This window comes from Raphanus sativus, chromosome 5 (genome assembly GCF_000801105.2).
Source record: "Raphanus sativus cultivar WK10039 chromosome 5, ASM80110v3, whole genome shotgun sequence".
NCBI classification, from domain to species: domain Eukaryota; kingdom Viridiplantae; phylum Streptophyta; class Magnoliopsida; order Brassicales; family Brassicaceae; genus Raphanus; species Raphanus sativus.
In genome coordinates, this window is record NC_079515.1 from 12,338,079 (window position 1) to 12,362,369 (window position 24,291).

General features: G+C 33.1%; 1 protein-coding gene and 1 long non-coding RNA gene across 2 annotated transcripts; one reads left to right on the forward strand and one right to left on the reverse strand.

The window, feature by feature from the left end:
* Positions 1–14,374: 14,374 nt before the first annotated feature.
* LOC108860598 (uncharacterized) lies at positions 14,375–15,429 on the forward strand. The gene is made up of 2 exons (XR_008934375.1): positions 14,375–14,927; positions 15,016–15,429. It is a non-coding gene; the product is annotated as an uncharacterized LOC108860598 (long non-coding RNA).
* Positions 15,430–15,524: 95 nt separating this feature from the next.
* LOC108805176 (VIN3-like protein 1) lies at positions 15,525–17,879 on the reverse strand. The gene is made up of 3 exons (XM_018577148.2): positions 17,310–17,879; positions 16,944–17,236; positions 15,525–16,871 (listed from the first exon to the last, which is right to left on the reverse strand). Exons 1-3 carry the CDS (start codon positions 17,723–17,725, stop codon positions 15,775–15,777), a joined length of 1,806 nt encoding a protein of 601 aa, XP_018432650.1. The 5' UTR covers positions 17,726–17,879; the 3' UTR covers positions 15,525–15,774.
* Between the last annotated feature and the right edge of the window lie 6,412 nt (positions 17,880–24,291).

The following is a 24,291-nucleotide window of genomic DNA, read 5'->3' on the forward strand; positions in this document are numbered from 1 at the left end:
TTGCAGTGACCATAATCCATTATATTAAGTAAGATTACAGTGTCTCTCTTTTTTGTTACAGAATGTCACTATATTTCATTATATATATATATATATTTATATATATTGTTTTATACGTTTATTTGACAAAAATTATATATTGTGTTTATTAGTATTAAAGTAGAATATACTCATCTCTTTTTTGTGCACAAGACATGATCAAATAAAATATTAAACATTAGACATGATCAGATATAGATGGCCACAAAAGAAAAGTTAAAAAAAAATTTGTTCTCATTTCGTTTTAATATTTATAAATTTTCAAATCACTGGGAAAATAAATTGAATGTGTAAATAAAATATTTTTGATGGAAACATATAATTTACGTTTGGAATATATTTACCATGGATTAAACAAAAAAACTTTATGTTTAGGTAAAGGCCTAGCAAAAAAATAAGAAACAAATGAACTCCTAAATGATCTTTAGGACTAGTGGTAGCTTATCAATCCGTGACGAAGACGTATTGGTCATTTAGCAATAATAAATATATACCCAAACAAAAAAAAAATTAACAAGCGTCCATACTTTAGTGATAACGAAGAAAACTTCCACTAAATGTTGAAGGCAAAAAGTGTAAGGTCGTCACAGTATTATATTACTCAAAATGTGTATGGCGTTTAGATTGGTTCAGAGACTAATAGCTCGAGATAGTTTGGTTATAATAAGAAGACAAGAAGCACACAACCGCACATGAGGAATCTGGAGGACCAGACCCAAAAGTTTGGTTTTGTCCATACCTTGTCGTTTTCCTTCTTCCATATTTGGACCTTTATAATCCTACGCCAATGTCAGGATAAAAATATAAAAGATATATAAATATATTTACAATTTATTGTCTTTGGGTAGATATAATTAATGCTAAAATGTCATTTAGTAATTTTTATACTAATTGACGAGGCTCATATTTGTGTTCTTAATTGTCTAAATATTTCTAGTAAGTAATTTTTTTAAAAATACTATCTACTAATTAATATTAAGACAATTTCTAACTATTTGAAAGTTATATAATCAATATTGATTATATATATTGTTCTGAGTGACAAGCGATAAAAATATACACAAAACATCATTATAAAAGTTGGAGACACTTTGAAAAAGGAATCTAAACAAAATTTCCCCCTATTTAAACAGAAACTATTTTCTTTGAATTAATAAGGTAACCAAAAAGAAAGTATTGACATAATAATGATATACTAGGTGTTTTTCTGTACCATTTGCAGTAATAAAAATTTTGAATTTTAAAAACATATTTAAAAATAAAATTATATTAGTATTATGGATTTTATTTTTTTACCAATATTGTAATATAAATTTTGTTTTAATTGAATATAAAATTAAGATAAAATAAAAAGATTGTTTATTTTAAATTATACTTAAGAATAGATATGTATTTATTTAAACTATAATCTTAGATATTTTTATCTATTTGTTTTGGATAAAATATGTTAAATTAATTTGTATTAAAAATGATGTAAAAGTTGTATAATTATCAAAAAATACAAATGAACATTATTCAAGAGGAGATATATCAAAATCACTCGGCAAATAATTTTCACGGGATTTGGTTTTTACAGTTACAATAGGTCAAGGTCAAGGGAAACGAAGGACAAAAAGTTGTGATTCGTCGTGTAGTAATTAAAGTCCACGACACGCCCAACAACCTTTCCTCCATGGCTCCACACACACAAGACAATTACGTTACCCAATTTAGTCCACCATTTTTTTTTCTTTTCTTGTAAAATCACTATTTTTGTTCTCACGTTAATTATCCATCTTCCTATATGTAGTGCTTTAAAGATTGTAAATTTCTAAAATTTTCTAGTTACTTTGATTCACGGATAAATTCTAATTGCAATTATTTTTAAACTAGATGGTTGGCCCGTTCATGCGGGCATAATAATCTTATAGATATTTATTAATACATATATTATGATTTCAATAATTAACATGATAAGTTATGTTTATACTCTTAAATTTTTAAATTGCCGATATATGTATCTATAATGAAGTTTCTCATTACAATATATATGACTATTATTGAATTTAGTTTTTAATCATTATGATTAAAAATATTATTTTAAGATAACAATATAATATATATTAGAATTTTTTTATTTATTTTTGGCCAAAAGTTGTATTATATTAATTTACGTTCAACTATCTAATCTAATAGATAAACATAAAATTATTAAAATAACATTTTAGTTATAGTACATATTATATATAACTATTTATTATATACATGATCATATTATCTCTATCATGTTAATTAATACATATGCATTTGTCACTAAAATTAACCTTTTATAAAACCAAACATATAAATGAAGTTAGACCATTATCTGATGTCTGCTCCTAATTGGAGAATTCATTGAATCTTTGAAAAGAAGACTTTCTAAGTTTGTCGGGATGTCCGAAAACATTAGGAGCATAAAAATCCAAATAGAAAAAGATACTCTATCCGTTTATTAAAATATTTTATAATTATTTATTAATATATTTATTACTAATAAAAATATAATAGCTATAAATCATAATTTATTTATTTTTCATTTGAAAATTCTTATGTATTATAATTTAAAAAAGTATCATTCATTATATTCATTATTAATAAAAAATCTTAAAAATCACTTAATATTATATTTTCGATTATATAAATGAAGAATTTTACTTGATTAATATGTGTTTTTTTAATTTTGAACTTGTTATTAAAAGTTTTTCCGGTTTACAACACAATATATATACAAATTATCTCTTTATTTAACTTATATATTTAAGATTTTGGATCATTTTTACTACTATTAGTTTTAAATTCGTTTTTATGTTTTAGCTATATATATATATATATATATATATATATATATATATATATTATTTATTAAGGGTACAACTAACTAAGTGTCTTGCCCGCTCATGCGGACGTAATCATGATTTATGTTTTATAATTATTTATTAATACATATATTATTAATTAAAAAAATACCATGGTTTATGTTTTCATTTTAAAATTCTTTCATATTATAAATATTTCTTTTTCAGCCACATATTATAAATATTTTGAATTTTTTTTTGAACATTATATTAAATAATAATTAATAAATCTTTGAAATTACTCAATATTTTCTTTTCAATTATATAAGTTAAAAAAATTACTTGATTAATATTTAGTTATGTGATTTTCTATTTTTAACTTTTTATTTAAAAGAAATTATTCAGACAACAACACAATATACATAGTAATTATCATTTTTTACTTAAAATATATTTTTAGATTTTGGATTATTTTTATTATTATTAATTTTAGTCACTTATCAAATTAAACATTTTGTTAACTCATTTCTATTTTTTTAATTTTTATATTAAAAGATATTTTCAGATAACAATAAAATATATATATGAAGTATTTTTTATCTTAAAATATATTTTTTGATGTTGTAATAATTCTTATTATTATTACTAATTCTAATCACTCATCTAATCAAGAATGTTAAAATTTATTTTTTATTTTGTGGGTAATTTATATATTCTATTCATTAAAGATATGAACGATATTAAGCACTCTAAATTAGCTGACAAAAAAAAAGGACTCTAAATTTTAACGTGAGAGGTTAATTGTAAAAAAATATTAATTTTAATCAATTATCTAATCAAATAGTTTTAAATTCATTTTTATTTTTAAATTTTTCATTTTTATATTAAAATTATTTCAGATAACAACCAAATATATATATGAAGTATCTTTTTATTTTAAAATATATTTTTAGATTTTCGAACATTCTTGTTATTATTACTAGTTTTAACTTATTTAATCAATAAATTTAAATTTCCTTTTTAACATTAAAATTTGTTTTTTAATTATTGTATAAAAAATACTTCAGATAACAACCAAATATATATATGAATTATCTTTTTATTTTAAAATATATTTTTAGATTTTGGATAATTCTTAATATTAAACTAATTTTAACTTATTTAATCAAGAAAATTAAAATTCGTTTTTTATTTTATGGATAATTTATATATTTTATTTATTAAGGGTACAATCGATATTAGCCACTCTAACTTTTAACGTGAGAGCTCTGTTGCGAAAAATCACTTCGCAAATAATCTATCTTATTAAAACAGAAACATTATGTTGGACCTAACATTTATTTTGTAAGTTTTTAAATTAAATACACATTTATACTTTATAGTTAAACTTACATTAAATCTCTAATGTTCTTTTCTTTATACTACTATCAATGTTTCCAAACAATATACTTATTTCTTTATACTACTATCAATGTTTCCAAACAATATATTTTTATACTACTATCAATGTTTCTAAACAATACAATAATTAATCTTAGTTATTTTATATCTATCATTTTCTCTTTAAAATTTTGTAGAAATGTTATAATTTCATAAATTGCAAAATAATGAACTTTAAAATTTGGATTATAAGACTACAAAATATGAAACTATTTCAATTTAAATCCAATTAGATTACATATCGGTCATCCATCAGTTCAATTGGTTAGTCTCGGGTTTTAGTGATTTTTTTTAATATGAATATTTTAAAAACCTAAATTGAATTGTCAGATCTCCGGATTAACTGGTATAATCACAATCGGGTTAAATTTAAAAACACTGATTTAAATGCAAAAATATTTTAAATACACACTCTTTAAAAATTACCAAAATATTTGTTAAATTATTAGTGAAATTTTTCATCGTAAAATATTCCGCGCTTCCAAAGCGCGGGTCAAAATCTAGTAGTATATAAATGCGGTGCATAATTTCACAATCTCGATGGTATAATTTCTCGATGATATAATTGCCATAGTTTTATTTATTGTATTCTATTAACGTTTAACAAATATTTTGTATCTACTAGATTTTCCCACTTGGTCAAAATTAGTAGTATAGATGATGAAACTCATAGATTTATACTGAAATTTCCACGTTTGATGATGTTCTTATCTAATTATCATAAAAGAGGCATGATGGTGACACAAGCTCAATAAGAGATTTCAGGAGGCTGTTAGATGTGGTTTATCAGATCTTTCATTTGTAGGTCTCCTATTCATTTGGTCAAATAACCAAGATGATAACCCTATCTGCAAAAAGCTTGACAAGGCGCTAGTAAATCTTTCATGGATATCTATGTTTTCGCATTCATTCACAAAGTTTGAAATGGTAGTGTGTCTGATCATGCTAGGATATACACGCAGCTGCATGCGCTTGTTCCTGGAAATAAAAAACCTTTTAAGTTCTTCAATCGTCTTACATCTCACACTAGCTTTCTGCAAGTGACGTCCTAGACCTGGACCATAACGGCGAACCTCTTTCACTCGAGGCAGGCTCTTCTGCTGTTCCATACAAAGCTGAAGAATTTCAAATGGACCCTTCGGAACCTAAATAAAGATGTATTTGGGAATCTGCCAGCAAGGGTTTCAGCTGCATATGAAATCTTATGTCAATGTCAGAATGTAGCGTTGGTAAACCCGAATGCTGATACATTTTATGCGGTAACAGATGTTTGGAATAATTGGCACCACCTGTCTGGTATTGAGGAGTCCTCAATTCTTTTATCAGAAATCGAGGATACAATGGCTCAGTCTCGGTGACTGCAACACAAGCTTTTACCATAAAGTTAAGCAGAGCACTGAGCAGAAACTCAAGGAATGCAATCAGAAGATTAATCACAGCAAAGGGTGAGGTGATTACTGATCCAGGCTTGGTTAAGACTGAGGCAGCTTGCTACTTTCAGAGCTTCTTGCAGAAGGTTTTGGATGGGTTCGTCGGGGTTGAAATGGAGGAGTTGTCTAGCCTTATCGAGCACAGATGTAGCATAGAGGATGCTGCAATGTTAGTAAAGCCGGTTCAAGCTGCTGAGATTAAAGAACTCTTATTCTCGATGCCATCCAATAAAGCGCTTGGGCCAGATGGCTATCAGATGGAGTTTTACACGGCTTCCTGGCCTATTATTGGCTCTGATTTTGTCACAGCGGTTCAGTCCTTCTTTCTATACGGGTTCCTCCCTAATAGTATCAGCGCCACCCTCATCGCCTTGGTGCCAAAACCCAAGTAGTGGAACGTATGTCCGAGTACCGGCCTATTGCATGTTGTAATGTGGTATATAAAGTCATTTCTAAGATCATAGCAAGAAGACTTCATGTCAATTTGCCATCAGCTATTGAAAAGAATCAGTGTAGTTTTGTGGAAGGCAGGTTGCTATTAGAAAATGTGCTATTGGCTACGGATCTTGTAAAGGAGTACCATAACACCTCACTCTCTCCTCGGGCAGCCATTAAGCTTGATATCTCCAAAGCATTTGACTCCGTTCAGTGGAGTTTCATTGAAGCCACACTGCGAGCGATGCACTACCCAGACCAGTTTGTCTCTTGGATTATGTGCTGCATCAAAACAGCGGGGTTCTCAGTTTCAATTAATGGTGAGCTCGAGGGGTTCTTCTCTAATGCCCGAGGTATCAGACAAGGCTGTGCTCTATCCCCTTATTTATATGTTATTGTCAGTAATGTGCTCTACTTAATGCTAAACAAAGCGGTGGAAAGACGGGAGATTGGCTATCATCCGAGGTGTAAAGAAGTGAGACTGTCGCACCTCAGTTTTGCAAACGATATCATGGTATTTATGGATGGCTCTCCACAATCTCTTCGTGCTACTCTTCAAGTGTTTGACCAGTTTGCTAGGATGCCGGGTCTGGCTATCAATGCAGCCAAATCAACTTTGTTCGCATGAGGCAGGGATCGCAATGTAATTAAGCAAGAGATGACAAGTATTGGTCTCTCAGTATCCTCTTTACCAGTCAAATACCTTGGTCTACCGCTTAATACAAAAACTATGACACGAAGCGACTATGCACTCTTGGTGGACAAGATCAAGCAACGGTTTCAGAACTAGACAAGCAAGTATCTATCCTTTGCACGCCGCTTGCAACTGATTAAATCAGTGATTTACAGCACATCCAATTTTTGGAGCTCTGCGTTCTGCCTCCCAAAAGCTGTCTTGACGAGATAGAGAGTCTTTGTTCTTCTTTCTTGTGGGGTGGATCCCCAGTGTCTCAAGCGAAGGATAAAGTTTCTTGGGCTCCGTCAACTAGTAGATGTCTCTAAGGTGTTTGCGTTGAAGCTCATTTGGAAGCTCTTTACTACTTATGGGTCTCTCTGAGTAGCTTGGGTGAGGAAGTACTTATGGAACAATGGCTCTTTCTGGGATGTTCGGGAAACAGCCAAGGGATCGTGGGTGTGGAGGAAGCTCCTTAAGCTGTGACCACTAGCTGCTCAGTTTATTCGGATGCAAGTACGAAACGGCAGAAATATCTCTTTATGCTCTGACTACTGGCTTCCCCAAGGTAGACTCATTGATCTTATTGGACCTAATGGGCCCCAAAGACTAGGGATTGGGCGATGTGCAATGGTAGCGGATATTGCAAATGAGGCAGGCTGGCGATTTCGGAGACGCAGGGACCAGAATCTGCAGCAACTAATTACGCTCATTACCGCGCTTCCTGCCCCAACGGATGATAGTGAAGAGGACAAGGTGCTATGGTGTGCTGGTGCAGATACGTATGCATCTTATTTCTCATGAACTAAAACTTGGGAACATGTCCGTGCGCATAAGAAGAAACAGAGATGGAGTAGAGTGATATGGTTTGCGTAGGGAGTACCCAGATTTGCATTCATTGCTTGGTTAGCAGTCCGTGATAAACTCGCAACCGGGGCTAGAATGGCGAACTGGGGAGTAACACAAGGTTGTCTGTTCTGTGATGAGCCAAATGAGACAAGAGATCACCTCTTTTTTGCTTGTCCTTACACATTCACTGTTTGGTTGGAGGTGGTTGGTGATCTGTTGGAAACCAACGCTGATCCGGATTGGAGGGCAACTCTGGCTCGGTTGGTGGAGCATAGGTATGACAAATTTACCTTTATACTGCTCAGATTGGTCTTCCAAACTTCCATCTATTATCTTTGGAGAGAGAGAGAGGAATGGACGAAGACACAGTGGGATTTATTCTCCAGAAAGTGCAATTTATTCTCCAGTTCGACACAGTGGGATTTATTCTCAAATTGACTGTTGTCTTTGCAGAAATCCAATTATCTATTTTTCTCCATTTACCAAAATCGACAGTACGAAATTCTATTCCCACACAAATCACAAACAGTTTTCATAAAATGTAAACCATCATGGCTCTTTTTTGGTAAAATGTTAAATTTATATTAATGGTAAGGGAGTTTATGTACAGAAAGAATCACAAGAATAAATAAAGTTTCCTGAAACTATCTGCAGGGATTGCTCCAGCGATGATTTAGAGGTCACTAACTCTCATGATGGTTTACGTTTTATGAAAAATAGATAATCGGATTTCTGCGAAGACAATAACAAATGACTAAATTATAACAGCTGAGAACAAAATAACAATATATGAATTTGCGAATAAAGAGAAATATGTTCTTATTTCATTTCTATGTAAGGGGGTTGTGATCGTTACAACAGGTTGTAAGAGCTACAGCCATAAGAGCTATCAGCGAGTTTTCTAGTTCTAACCATCAAAAGTCTTAAACCTAATTTGAGTCGCAACTCGATAACAAAAAAAATTGCTAAACAAATTTTTTTTAAGTGCTAAGTTGCTATTCCTTTTTCTTGTCTCATGTGCTCTTCGCCTTGGTCCTCTTTATATATGCCTCCACGGTCTATCGTCTTTCTTTTTCCACCTCTGATTCGAGTTTATTCTTTTGTGCAAAATTTTTCTTTATCTTCTCAAAGTCCATGTTTATCTTGGAAACTTCACATCTATCATCTTCTCATATTTTTCTTTATCCAAGTCGAGTAAACCATCATTGTATTTGGGCATGTTCTCATTTTAAACCAAAGTGGGTTTCCATCGTGTTTTAGGACCTTTTAGATCGTTTGACGACTTATGTGTGTTTTACGATTTTTCTACAAAAAACCATCGATTTGCCCCATGTACGATTTTTGTCGTTGTTGTTATGAATTGGTAAAAAATCAAATCATTTAGTCAAAGATACAATGGTGTTAGGTTAACCAGTATCATCTTGACGTTTGATTTGAATTTTTACGAGAAAACAAAGTCTTGCTTATTTTCTTCGTAAAATCTTAACGGAAACTCTGATTTCGATGAAACAAGAGACATTTCAAACAAGATTCAAAGGATAACATGATGAGAGCCTCACTGGGAAATGAGGGAGCTGGAATGTATACATTTACCAAAGAGAGATGGATTTGGGAGACATTGACCATGAGGAGAAATAGAGATGGTGACATGGTCCATCCAGAGAGAGAGATGGCGACATTGACCAAAGGAGATAGGGAGATGGCGACATGGTCCACCTAGAGAAAGATAGATGAAAACATGATCCATCTAGAGAGAGATATGGAGACATTGACCAGGGGAGAGAGGAGTTGGGCGATATTGACCATGAGGAGAGAGAGAGAGAGAGAGAGAGAGAGAGAGAGAGAGAGAGAGAGAGAGAGAGAGAGAGAGAGATGGCGAAATGGTTCATCTAGAGAGAGAGAGAGATGGTGGTGGCATTGAGAAAGGGAGAAAGGAGTTTGGTAACATTGACCATGAGGAGAGAGAGAGAGAGAGAGAGAGAGATGGTGACATGGTCCATCTAGATAAAGAGAGAAGGTCGACATTGAGTGCTTGAAGGGTGGTGATGCCTTTCTTCCATTCTCGTTATTTCCGTTGATCGCTTTGTATACTTTTAGAACTATTTCGTTTGTTTTACGCAAGGTATTCTGTAAAGATTTCCCGAAAGTTGTTTTATGGAGGATTATCTCACAGATTTTCTTATGAGATTTTTTCGTGTAAACTTTTTGATTTTTGTTTTACGGAAAATTCTTTCGAGATTTTTTTCATTCTATCACAAAAAGTTCCATAAGAACGTTTTTCCGATCTTTTTATGTTTGGATAGAAATTCTTTCATTCCTTGTCCGGGATGAAACACACAAAGTTTTGTTCTCATATCCCTTTTTAATAGGATAGACTTATGTGGTGTAATTTCTTTGGTTTCTCGGAAGATTTTAACCATTGATTTCGTCGCGACCGATTTTGACTCCAACAATTTGTTTGTTAGAGAAGCTGATGATGGTGCCCTAATGGGTCATTTTGGTATTGCTAAGAAAATATATATCATGAGAGATCATTTCTATGTGCCACACATGAGAAAAGATGATGAAACAATCTGTGGAAGATGTGTCACTTGTAAACAAGCTAAGTCAAAGGTTCAATCTCACATTTTCTATATTCCTTTACCTATTCCAGTGCATACTTGGAATTATATTTTTATGGAGTGCTTGGTTTTCCTAGGACAAGAACTTGAAAGGATTCTATCTTTGTTGTGGTTGATAGATTTTCTAAAATGGCATATTTCATTGTATGTAATAAGACTGATGATTCATTGCAGATAGCAAAATAATTTGCCTGCATGGTATGCCTAGGACTGTAGTTTCTGATAGAGATTCTAAGTTTCCTAGTTAATTCTAGAAGCCTATTTGGCTTAAGTTGGGATATAAGCTTTTGTTTTCTACTACATTTCATCGTCAAACTGATGGTCAAATAAAAGTAGTTAATACAATTTTGGAAACTTTCTTGCATGCATTATTCATAAAGAACTTAAAAACTTGAGAAGAATGTTTAATTCATGTTGAATTTTCATATATATAATCATGATGTGTATCATGCTTTTAATTTTTTCCTTTTCCGATTATTTATGGGTTCAGTCCCATATCTCCTTTGGATCTAATCCTTTATCATTGAATGAAAGAACTAGTTTATATGAGAAAAATAAAGCTGAAATCTTTAAACATATCCAACTTAATGCAAGGAAAAACATAGAAAAGAAAACGGAGCAGTATGTCAAGACATCCAACAAAAGTAGAACTGAGAAGTGTTCGAAATTGGAGAACAAGAGTGAGTGCACTTGAGGAAGGAAAGATTTTCTAGCATAGAGGAAGCTCAAAACAAATGCCTAGAGTTGATGGACAATTTGAAAAATAAAAAGAAGGATCAGTGAGAATGCTTATCAGCTTGATTTATAAGGTACATATGAAATGAGCTTTACATTCAATGTTTTTGAATTCTGGTTTAGTTTCTTTTGTTGTACATGAAACAGATTTAAGAACCAATGCTTTTCAAGTGAGAGAGGAAGATATGATCCTAGATGACACAATGACATTAGAACGTGGGAATGAAGCTTGAACTAGAGGAGCAACTTGAGCTAGAGGATGAGCTTGTAGCTAAGATCTTATGAAATCAGTTGGTCCGATGACTCAAGCAAGAGCTAAAAAGTTTAACCAAGCAGCAGAAAGAATACTCAATGCCATATGAGTCAAACTAATCAAGACAGCAGGTAAGAAGGTCAAGCTTGTCAAATCATTTTGGTTTTGATTCAGGCTAACTGATTTCAACAAATGGGGAAAATGACTAGATTGTTTTCTTTTTCTCTTATGGTTTTGGCCCATTCGATTTTCTTGAAAAAGCTTTTAATGAAGCAATTATTTCACTTCACTATATTGTTGAATATAGAAGTCTAAAACTTTACTTTTATCAGCAAACTCTTCTAAGAAAGCGATAAACTATTTTTATGTTTAAACTGGTTCAAACTTCATTTAACGCTTTGTTATTTTAAAAGCAATTTGTAAGTTGTTCCAAAGTAAGTTTTCTTTTGTTTATATGTTTGCAAGTTGTTTTGGATAAAATTTATCTAATTTTTTATCAAAAACTTTTCTAAATATAGTTGTAATATTCAGTAAAATCATTTGTTTTTTCTGGTGTGTAATATCAGAAAAAATCAAAGAAGTGAATTGAAGACTATTCCGCAACTTTAGGTGACCATTCAATTTAAATCTTTTGTTAACTGACTTACTGGATTCATTGCAGCAAGATCTTTTCCAATCTCATATCTCAATTTCCAATCTCATATCTCAAGTGTCAATTCTGGAAGATCATTTGATCAAACGAACAAGCTTTAAAAAAAAACGAACAAGCTTTAACGTCTACGGCGGCGCTTGATATTTTCAAAGAATGGTTCTACATCGTTTCGGCTCGTGATTTTCTTATAAAATCGAATAAATCTTTTTGAAAATAATTGTATTTTTATTATTTTTATGAGTCGCTAAAATCGTGAAAATTGTGTATTTTTTGACCAAAAAAAGATTTGACCAAAAAAATTGTGTATTTTATTCACAAAACAACACATTATACATATATACAGCAATAAAATATCAAGAACCCTGGTCAGTATACTATCTGAATATGCTAATTACAGCCATAATTTTAGAAACTCTTTAAGAAAACTAATCATGCCACATATAAAATTTATTCTCACTCATAAGACTACGAACTAGTTTAGTATCTGGACAAAAATTAACAAATAAAAATTAAGAAACAATTATGTACATAGTTATAAATAACTCAACCTGTTTGGTAAACATTTTTAATTTCCAAAAATTACGTATCTACATATAATAACTCAATCTATACTATTATTTATGAAGTAAATTTGCTTAGTTGTCATGTTCTCCATGATTTTAGATAATTTTGCTTATTTGTCATATTCTTATTAAGTTTAAGCTAAATTATCATTGATGTATTATTTGTTTTGAGCTGTGTCACTAAATAATTAATTTAAATAATAGCCTTGATGAATATTCTATATAAATAAAAACGAATTTTATTTTATTAATATTAAATTTATATGTTATATTAGCTTTTCTTATTTGTCATATTTTTATTAGGTTTTAGAGTTTTACATAGGTTATTAATTTATTATTAGTTTCTAACTATTCACTAATTTATTTTAATGATATAAAGTTTATATGCTATATGCTATATTAAATAATTGATTACAAAATAATATTTTAGAACTATAAAAAGATAATTCTTCTATATATATTCTTTTTTGTGCCTATCTGAAAACAACATAAAATATAAATATATTTTCTAAACTATCTCTAAGATATGAGTGTTTTAAAAAAACTTAACACAATAATAAGTATATATTTTGATTAAAAGTATTTGACATATATAAATATTTTGATGTTTGATTTAACTATTTAAAAACATAATTAATAATTTATTATGCTGATTTTATATTAATAAGACATAAACTAATAAGTATTTATAAGAAATTTATGCCCGCATGTGCGTGCAAAACATCTAGTTGGTTTTGTAAACCTGAATTATTTGTAAGCTACAAATTAGATTTTGAAATAAGCAGAGAAGACAAGAGAATACACATCGTCACGTAATACATGTCAAAGATACGCCAACTGATTATCTAATAAAAATTTCCCCAAATATTTTGAATAGCTATGAACTTGTTGTAACTCCTATGATATGATATTGAGTTTTTTTTTTTTGAAATCGTAATCCTTAATAGATAAGACAGCTTTTTCTTAAAAGAAAGATTATGACGAAAATAAGAACATCTTAGTAAATGCGGAAAGGGACTGGAGAGGGAGTAGAGCACAAATTGCCTTTTGCCTTTAAAAGCCGGTTCCTACTCTCCTTTTCCGCCCATAAATAGCATTTCAGTAACCGTCATTTATGATATTATACAGAACTCTAGGGGTAAACCTAATTATTGTTCACAATGAACTAGGGATGGCAATCAAGGACCTGGACCGCGGGCCTGGCCCGTAAAGACTTGCTGCGGGGCGGGATTGGGCCTCCATTTGATAGGCCCGCAAACGGGCTCAAAGCGAGACGGGTTCAAAGCGGGATGAGCTCAAAACGGAACGGGTCAAAAGCGGGATGGGTTAAACCGCGGGATTTTGCGGCAATCCTAAGTCTCCATTTATGCTTTCACATGAGAAAGAGAGAGAGAGAGAGAGAGAGAGAGAGAGAGAGAGAGAGAGAGAGAGAGAGAGAGAGAGAGAGAGAGAGAGAAATTAGACACTATGGAACTCCATTGATGGTGGTTTCAGTGTCGATAATGCTTCCGGTCTTCCAAGAGTTTCTAATCTGCACTGGTAGAGCTTCTTCAAACCATCATAAATGATAATAAATACATTTGTTTGTATAAGCTTAATGTATTGATCTTGTAAGAGTATACTCGATCATGTGCAAGATGAAAATCAATTCATGTCTATGTTTGTTTGTGCATGTAGAAATAAGTAATGTAATATTCGATGTCCCGCGGGACGGCCCGCGAAGGCCTGCATATTTCGCGGTACGGGATTGGGCAGCTAGTTTGAGGACTGCATCACGCGCGGGACAGGCCCGCCGTGTACCGCCAGAAGTCGAACCCGCAGCGGTTCGGAACGGAACGGGACGGGAAAACCCAATTGCCATCTCTACAATGAACTTAGAGTATCTCCGGAATAAGCTCTTTTTAGTTTCAGTTAAATAACGAGAATGAGCCTTCCTTATATTAAGGAACCAACCTTTTCCATTTCCCACTTTCACGCACTTGCAGGAGCTAATGTCTCCACCTTTCCTTCTTCTATATGTTTTCTATTTAAATCAATGAAAACCAAAAAAAAGAGGCAAGAATTAATAGCCCAAAAGTTTGTGTTTTATGTTTCTCTTTAAACTTGTTATAAAGCTGTGATTCGACGAGGTCACATCTATCAGAGCAGCTCAAGGTTTTGCATATATCCACTTTCTGAAGAACAGACCGCTATTCCGAACTCAGAATGTGTAACATGCTTGACGAGGTATCGATTTATTTCAATATTTGTTCTTATTCCACTTTTTGTTTATGATCTTATAAACTAATACATATGTTCGGATTTTCTTCACCAATACAATGCAAACTTATTTTATCTTTTCTTTTTGCTATGAACTTATTTTATCTTGAATCAAACAAAAGAATATATGACATAAATATGAACGTCCTGAATATTTAAAGCAAGGTACATAATATTTGCTTTCGTTCTACAAATTCTGATTTACATACGATTTTCAATGTCGAGACTCAAGACAGTTGCCTAATGTATGTAGCTGGTCCGGATCAAAGTCGGATGTTTTCACATCTAGTGTGATCTTGCTTGACCTCAACTCGTTTAAAAAAACAGTACCAAATGAAAGAAGCAAATGCGTAGTTGTTGGGCGATATTAACTGTCCCATGATCAAAGCTTGGGGAAATAATCGATCCACGACTTATGAGTATGATTATCCAGTGAATGCGGGGCAGAAATGGGGCACTCTCATCAGAATATGCACCAAGTGGGACATGGATAAACGACCATTGGTGCAACAAGCCCTGGGTACTCTTCGTTATAGCACGGAGATTAAGGATTAAATGTGTTGAGGTTTCTGAGTATTTTGACTTTGAACATTTCCCAACTTTTTTCCAAGTAAATCTTCAGTCAAAAGTACAATCATTGTCCATATTAATTTACAAACATTTTATATTCGCTTAATCCCACGTAAGTCTTACAAAGCGCCTGACTTTTTGAACTTGCCAGAGAGATAACAAACCATTCATAGTGAGATACACAACATAGCCAATGGTTCAAGAACTCATAGTTTAAATATATATATGAGCAGAAACAAGGAACAGAGGCAAAATGCTTGCCCTCAAGAGTCTTTTAGGTCAAATCCTACACCCAATCCAAAGATAGAATAATATCCGAAATCCATGTTAGAGAGAAATCATGGACTATTTTTGTTCTAATCACATATTATTCATAAATACTAATAATACTGACAAAGAATTGATTAGTAAAAGATTATTACTACAAGAGCTTGCTGCTGCTTCAAGATCCATTGCTTGGCCTTTTGTTGGAGACAACATCAGAGAATACATGAAGAAGCTGCTCAGCAAGGCTGCTTGGATCATCTTCTAGAGTCTGCACAAATGTGCTCACAACAGATTGCTCTTGAGCAGTCGAGCTCAAGCCGAACCATGTCAAGAACCTGATCCTGAATGTTTTCTCGATGTGGCCTTCCCGCTCAAGCCACCTAACCACCTTCATGCATTTCTCAAGAGTGTCATCAATCGGCGAACTGTCACACTCGTTGTTCTCTGATTCATGACTGTTTGAATCTGCTTTCCTCTTCCTAGTCGTGAGGAAATCAAACTCGGGATCATCACCACTTCCATCTGATTTCACCATCTTCTGTGTACCGTTAGACACTGTATCATCATCATCATCATTATAGTTACCATTACCGTTACCGTTACCAACATCAGCCTCAGCTAGTGAATCCAACGGCACTCCATTGTCTTCACCTCCAGAAGAATCAAGTTGAGTGAACTCCTCATTCAAGTCTGGTACTGATACTACATTTAGGTCAAACCCAAGTGGTTGTCGAGGTGGCAGTTCTTCCTCTGGTTCACTGCTTTTATCAGTATCTACATCGTAAAACGCGTCAAGCAGGCCATCCTCCTGAGCTTCAGCCAATTCCACATACTTTCCAAGTTGCCGGATCTGGAATCCCGAGGAAATGCTGCTTTTCTCCTCTCCATCTGAAGCCTGATTATTATTTCCTAACAAATCAATTCTCCTTCTCGTCCTACCATCCACTGAGTCAACACGTCTTTGCTGCAATATCTCAACGCTCTTGGTAACGCATCTACCGTTAGAATGACCTAAAAACCCACCTTCTGTGTAAGATACAACACGGAACATGTACTCCTTGCAAGGCTGAAGGTCAGCTAACAATATCCTCCTCTCAGCTCTACCGAAATCAAGAAACTGATCATCTTCAGGCGTCTCTCCTTTCTTGAAACACCATAACCTATAACCCTTTACTCCACATTCTTCAGCACTAGGGAGCTCAATTAGTCGAAGCGTCACTCGTGTAGACTCAACATTTTCAAAATGAAACCTGCATGCAGCAGGAATCGAATCTGCGAAACAAAACTTATATCATCACCATTCTCCCCTTTTATGCAAAATATATCTAAACAAAAGATACAAACCTCTGGCTACATTGGCTGACCAATCCTCAGCCATTTTGATAGCAGAAGTGCAGAGGTCCTGCACCTCGCTCGCAACAGGAAGCCTACTAACAATGCCACGGTCAGTTCTCGCAGAAGGCCCATCAAGAGGACCGACTTCATCTTCCAGCATAGACTTAGCAGCTTTAACAACCTCATGTAACTCAGAAAACCGACAAGTCTCATCGAGAAGCCTGTAACTCAACTCTATCCTGTAAAATAGAACGTCTCTCCGTCGCGCATCCTTTGCTGCCACAAGCTGCTTCTTCCAACACCTTCATAGAAAAACAAAAACACACATCAGAAACTCCTCTAACTATGTCTCAAAAGAAGAAAACTAAAACTTACCCAAGAACGTCAGAAACTTTGCCGCAAGAGTAGCAACAGAAACACCCATCAAGCTTCATCACGTTCCCAACACTAGTAACCCCAACCTTGTCTTCGCGAAAGGCACACTCCACGTGGCACGACAAGCCACAGAACTCGACGCCGTTCGGTTTCTCGGACTCACAGACTAGCCAGAGGCTCGGATCTTTGTTCTCGTCGAAAGAATGGCAGACGCAACAAGAACACCTCTTGCAAAAGGAGTCGTCTTTCGGCACGTTGGCTCTGCAAGACGCGTTCTTGCAGATCCACGAGTTGTTGGTGGTTACGACGACGACGTCGTCTTCTTGTTGATGTTTCTTGTTGTTAGCGTCGTGCTTCTTGCTTGACTTGTTGTGATTCTTGCGGGACTGCTGCGAGATCTTCGATTTCGTATCCATTTTCGCGAGATTGAAAAGGTGTTTTTCTTTTAGCTCTTTGGAGACATGTTCCGGCGATTAGGCAACGGCCTGAGAATGAGATTGCCACGGCGGCTCAATTTCGGGGGAGGAAAAGACAGGAGGTTCCGGATTCTAGGGCACACTTTGTACTTTTTTTTTAAAGATGTTTGTAATAATTATCGTATTGGGCTTTCGGGCCTCTGTTCCACAATATTAATCTGTTGTCATAAACCAACTCAGAAACCACAGTGTATATGGTCCTATGGTGCTATGGTCCTATTGTCTAGGGTGGGCAAAAAAAGCCCAAACCGAATCAAACCAAACCAATCGAATCTAAAAAGATTCAAACCGAACTAAAGTCTATTTTAAATCATTCGGTTGAAGATTTTTTCAACCCGAATGGATCAGTTTAAAACTGAACCGAACCGAGAAACCGAATCGAAAAATCAATATAACCGAACCGAGAAACCGATCTTGTTATTTAATTATTTTAATAAAACATATTAATATTTTAAATAACTTCAGGTGAAAATTTTAATACAAACATACGGATTATAGCACTACTATAAGACTTTCTAATTTCTATACAGATGTAATAATCTTTGTGAAATATAGAAATAGTTATATGCTTTCGGGCTTTTAAACGAAAAAAACTTAATTAGACCGATCCAAACAATAAACCGAACCGAATATAAATCGAACCGAATACAAACCGAACCAAAATAACTATGATTAATTCAATTGGAAAAATACTAGAACCGAATTAACCAAACCGAACCGAACTCGAACCGAATCGAGAAAATAACCAAGGTGCCCACCCTTATTATTGTCCATGCATATTGACTGTTGCTAAAATAAAACTTCCTGAGAACTAGACGACCGGCCACATCTTGTCCACACTAATATATATCTAAGTTTTAACATATCTTTTTATTTCAATCTAAATTATTTAAGTAGTATCAAATAGTATATAATAAAAAGATATAATTTGACTAATTTATTACAACACAATTTAGATAAATGACTTGGTATATGCAGAACTTTTTATTTGTTCTATCACCAAACCACATATATAAAAGTATTATCGCAAAAATCTAATAATGTTTATTAATTTTTAAAATAACATAAAATATAAATCTACAAAATAAAATAATAATTACCAGATATCAGTGATGTTTATGAAAGAAAACCCCTCTTAGTCAAGTAATAGTATAGCTTTTTCAGTGTAATCAATAATTAGTATTGCTGACAGAACATTCTTATTTTTTTTATGACCCTGGTATCCGAATGCTTCGAGAGGAATCCGACTAGCGCATAATGACCGTCTCGAAAATCTGGGCATTGCCCACCAGAGAGCCCGCCGAAGGCATCCAGGAGGGCTGGTGATCACCCTATGTTAAGCCACCAGTGGCCACGCGCAGCAGATCTGGGCTTCTCCGTATTGGGCCCAAAGGTCCCTCAAGATAATCACCACAAATCTGCAAGAGGTAGCCTCGAACCCTCGACCTTGCGGACAACAGGAGGGAGCACATACCACTTGACCACTGACACATGGTTAAAAACATTCTTATTTTTACCAAAGATTCTTATGAATATTAGTTTAATCACATATTATATTTTTTTTTTCTTCATCGGAGTTTATTTACCGATGATTAAAAACATATTTCTTCTATTCAACTAAAATCTTATAAACTAAATGTAGCACATTATATGTATCTAGTAAAGTTGTATTTTTAATTATAGCGGCAACAAATTGTATTTTATGAATTCATAGTCTTTTTTTGTTCATCTAACTCATAACTTTTGATTGCGGACGGTCATCGACCATGGCAGTTTTTCCAAATCGGCTAATTCCACGGAGCAATTAAAAAGCTTTAGTTTTTTTTTTGTTAACTTTGGAGTTTCGAAATCGCTAAATCTGTGTTAGATCTACATGTTTATAGTGTAAATAATAATTTAAAAAAAATGTAGGTTAGATCTATCTTTTTATTATTAAAGGAGAAGCAAAACAAAAAAAAATAACCTTCAAAAAGTAAATTATTTGTGCTATTTTGCCTATATGCCACAATGAAAACTATTTTTATCAATCCTTTTACCTTAACCCTTTCATAAATAGACTATTTACATAGAAAGCCACTAGAGTAACGTATTTGTATATTAGTATATTTATGGTTTTAACTCATTTACGGCGGGATTTTCACCCTTGATCATAAGCATGTTTTTCATTATGTGCATGCATAACACACTAAAACTTCTTAGCTTTCATCAGATCAAGGACTTAGAATCGAAGAAGAAACATCGTACCGTACTATAATCAAGATAATTCATAGAGTAAATTAAAGTCTGTCATACGTTGAGCTTCGCCTTATAAAACAAAGCACTATCATTTTTCTTTTGATCAAATCAAAGCACTATCATATAATTTTTTATAGTGCGAAGCAAAGCCTTCGCATACTGTTATACATATATTTTTATACAGTATATAAATCTTTCTACTGTTATATATATATACAAATATAGTATACAAATATTCTTTTAACTTCGCATTAGAAAATTACAAAATTCAAAATATCTTACCAGACTACTTAAAACATTATAGTATATACATGTGAAGCAAAGCACTATCATATAAATTGGTATATTGTGAAAAAAGTCATATTATGTACTTTTCAAAATAAACACAAGCAGTGTATGCATCTATATGAAACTGATAATATCATTGTAACGACATCCTCCTGTATATTAAATGAGAAGTCACTTTAGTGACGTTTGCTTACGTGTCGATCACTGCTGAGGTTTCAAAAAAAAATTGTTATAATTTGATTGGTCGTTAATTTTATATTTTTTACTTATTTTAATTAGATCTAAAAATTTATGATAAATCTAAGATCATTTAATATCACTTGCAGAAATAATCTAAAGAATATTACAAATAAAAACTTATGGTAACTAATTTTCAAATTATGAAAAGACTAATAATGTTTGATTTTTATTTATAATATTTATACGATATAATATAATAAACGAAAATTTTTAAATCGTATAAAATCCTCACATGTTTGCCTAAACCCTAAACAGAAAAATCTATACTCCAAAACCAATTTTTGTTAATTATCCCCAAAAGAAAACATTTCGATATGTGTAAATTATTATCATTTTATCAACAATATAGGACTGAATTAAACACATTATATAATAGTTTACCATGAACACATTGTATATCTTTTAGTCACATTTTAAAATATGCTATGAAAAAATATATTTGGTATTATCTTAGTAAATATCTTTTATATCTTTATAAAAAACCAGCTCTTCAAAATTACTTTGTATAACTATAGATATAAACCTTTGTGAATAATATCCACATCAGAAAAAAAATTGGCAAACATAAAACATCATTAATTACAAAAAATATTAGTCATCAAATATTAAACATATAAGGTTATAATTAATAAATATTCAATTTTAAAAATTTTAATTTTAAATGAAACAATCCCGCGCTTTGGGATTGTCTTTTTTTAATAACAAAAGATTGTTTAAGTCATTTAACAATAATAAAATTAATTATACTAAATTTTAGTATAAATGTTAGAATCTATTACCGATAACACTAAAATTTAAGAATATTTTATAATCATGAAAAAATCACAACCCACTAACTTCCTCTAACTTTTCAATGAATATCCGTGGAAACTATGTTCAATTATAGTATCCGTAAGATTTCTTTGTATCTTAGTTGTTTATGGGGAAAATGGCTTATTCCCCTACGAACTAGTTGTTCCCGGCATTTTCACACACGAACTTTTAAGCCATGCCAAAAACCACACGAACAACGGAAATATTGTTTATTCCTTTATGAACTAATTATTTCCAGCTTTTTCACACACAAATTTTTAAAACTTTGCCAAAAACCACATGAGCTACGCTATTTTTGAATTACATACACAAACTATCAATTTTAAGTTAATTCCCCTAAAATAATAAATTGTGTTATTCAAACATTAACTTAGTTTATGACAGGTGTATAGCCGGTTTAATTTGGGTTGGTAAATAAGGATAATACATCATTTTGTTTTTTTTTCTTTTTGTCAACTGCTCTTTTTCTTCAAAAATCGTTTTACTCTTCATTATCAATTGGGAATAAAATTTATTATTTTGTAGAAGATTCAATGTTTTACATGATGCATAAAGAAAGAAGAACATCAACTACTAGTTTACCAATCCGTTATGTTACTGCTCTTCTTTCTTTATGCATCATATAAAATGTTTAATCTTCTACAAAATAATAAATTTTATTCTCAATTGATGATGAAGAGTAAAACGATTTTTGAAGAAGAAGAGCGCAGTTGACAAAAAGAAAAGAAAAAGAACAAAACGATGTATTATCTTTTTTTATCAACCCAAATTAAATCGGCTATCCACCTGTCATAAACTAAGTTAATGTTTGAATAACACAATTTACGATTTTAGGGGAATTAGCTTGAAATTGATAGTTTGTGTATGTAATTAAAAAAATAGCTTAGTTCATGTGGTTTTTGGCAAAATTTAAAAATTTGTGTGTGAAAAAGCTGGAAATAATTAGTTCATAAGGGAATAAGCAATATTTCCGTTGTTCATGTGGTTTTTGACATGGCTTAAAAGTTCGTGTGTGAAAAAGCGAGGAACAACTTGTTCATAAGGGAATAAGCCATTTTCCCGTTGTTTATGAGTTATTTCCGTTTTATGGACCTCGTGCAGATAATACAACAGGCTTCTTCTGGGACGCCAAGTACTTCGAACTCTTTTCGGGTCCTGAGATATTTCGGATCCAATACGAAATAAAAAATATAGGCCCAAATGATACTAAAAATTTTAATTAGGAAAAATTTAAAGTAAATTTACAAATTTTTCAAGATTGCAAGAGTTTATCAATCCTAGAAATTATCTTTTTACTCTTTTTATATAGAGTAAGGAAAAAAATATTCAAGGTTTCATTCTGTTACAGATTAGATTAAGACCCATTCTTACATTTGTTACAAAAAAACAGTATAAATTGTAAGCTTTCAAGTGTACAAAATTATAGGCCCCATGCGAATGTTTCGTCCGTATCTGCTCAAGATCGGGCCTGGGGAGGGAGTCTAAGATTCTATACGTAGAGAGCATTTTTATGGTGACGTGAAATACTTTATTAGTGACTAGTGAGCCTGCTAGTGAGGACGGGTCAGATGCGTATGATTTACTATGGTGCAGCCGGAATGGCTATCTCAAATTTAGGTAATAAACGTAAGAAGCTTAATAATATTTTACAAGACATTATTACCTGGGTGGTCTGGAATAGATTCGCAGGAGGAGAAACAAGTTTTGTAAGACCCGAACCTGGATCCCAAGACCCAACTGATCCGCGGCCTTAACCTAAACATCTAAGTGTAATTGGCCGTTTATGTCCAAATAATTCTAAGTCATTTTCAAGTGATCTGAGGTTCATATATAAATCATAAGCAATACGGAAGCTAAAGTAAACATTCATTTTATTAATATAAACCATGTGATCCATACAATGTAGTAATAACAATCAGTTTGCACAATAGGCTATCATAAGTTCCATACTATCTAAACACACATCACACATCCATCTTTGGCTTGAGTCTTCACAGCTCCTTGGCTTTCCCACGATCCTGAACAGATCCTGCAATCATATAAAACCCATCAAATACACAATCAAACCGATATCCTAACAACAAGTCTAGCAATGCATGGTTAAGTCCCTTAGAACTAGTTCCTGTTCCAAACCTTGACCCACTCGGATAGGCCTCTAAAAATTATACAAACATCATGATAAATCATGATAATTCACAACTAAGAGAATGGTCAGGTCAGAATCCACAGAACAGCTCCGGATCATACCGATCTCACCCTAGACCCGCCCCCATGGCCATAACTTACCACCTCTATATCAGTGATATAAAATTATCCTTTCACCATGACAATTCATGATAAATCCCAATTAAGAGATATATGAAGTCAGAATCCCCAAACCTCAACCGGAAGTAGGAGATCCAACCTTACATGCCCAACCAAGGCCATGGAGAGATTACACTGACCAATCCATGTCTTGGCGGCCTGACCATGAGTCTAAACTCATGAACATCATCAGAATATGTAATAAAAGAGATAAAATGACAGAGAAGGGAGAACGGATGCAACCAACATCACTTGGTCCATGCGGACCATCCATCCGGACCCATGGATCATGGCGATGGTAAATGGTTAGCATCACTAACCTTAGGAGTGGCCGACGATGGGTTCTGATCCTTCCCACTAGCCTTCTCGGTTCCTCTTGTATCCATCTTCACACGGTTCCTTCCCACAACTCTTCCTTGGTCGCCGGTCAAGAACAATTCACCACCACACTCACACGGCCAACAAGTAAAACCGCCGGTCTCTTTCTCTCTTGGATTCTCTGGCAATTTTGGCAGAGTTTCCCCTCTTTGTCTGATGAATAAATCGATGACCAGAGCCCTCTATTTATAGAGGAAGGGTCCGCCAACTGCTTTTGGGCGAACCGGTGCGAAAATTGGCCGAATGGG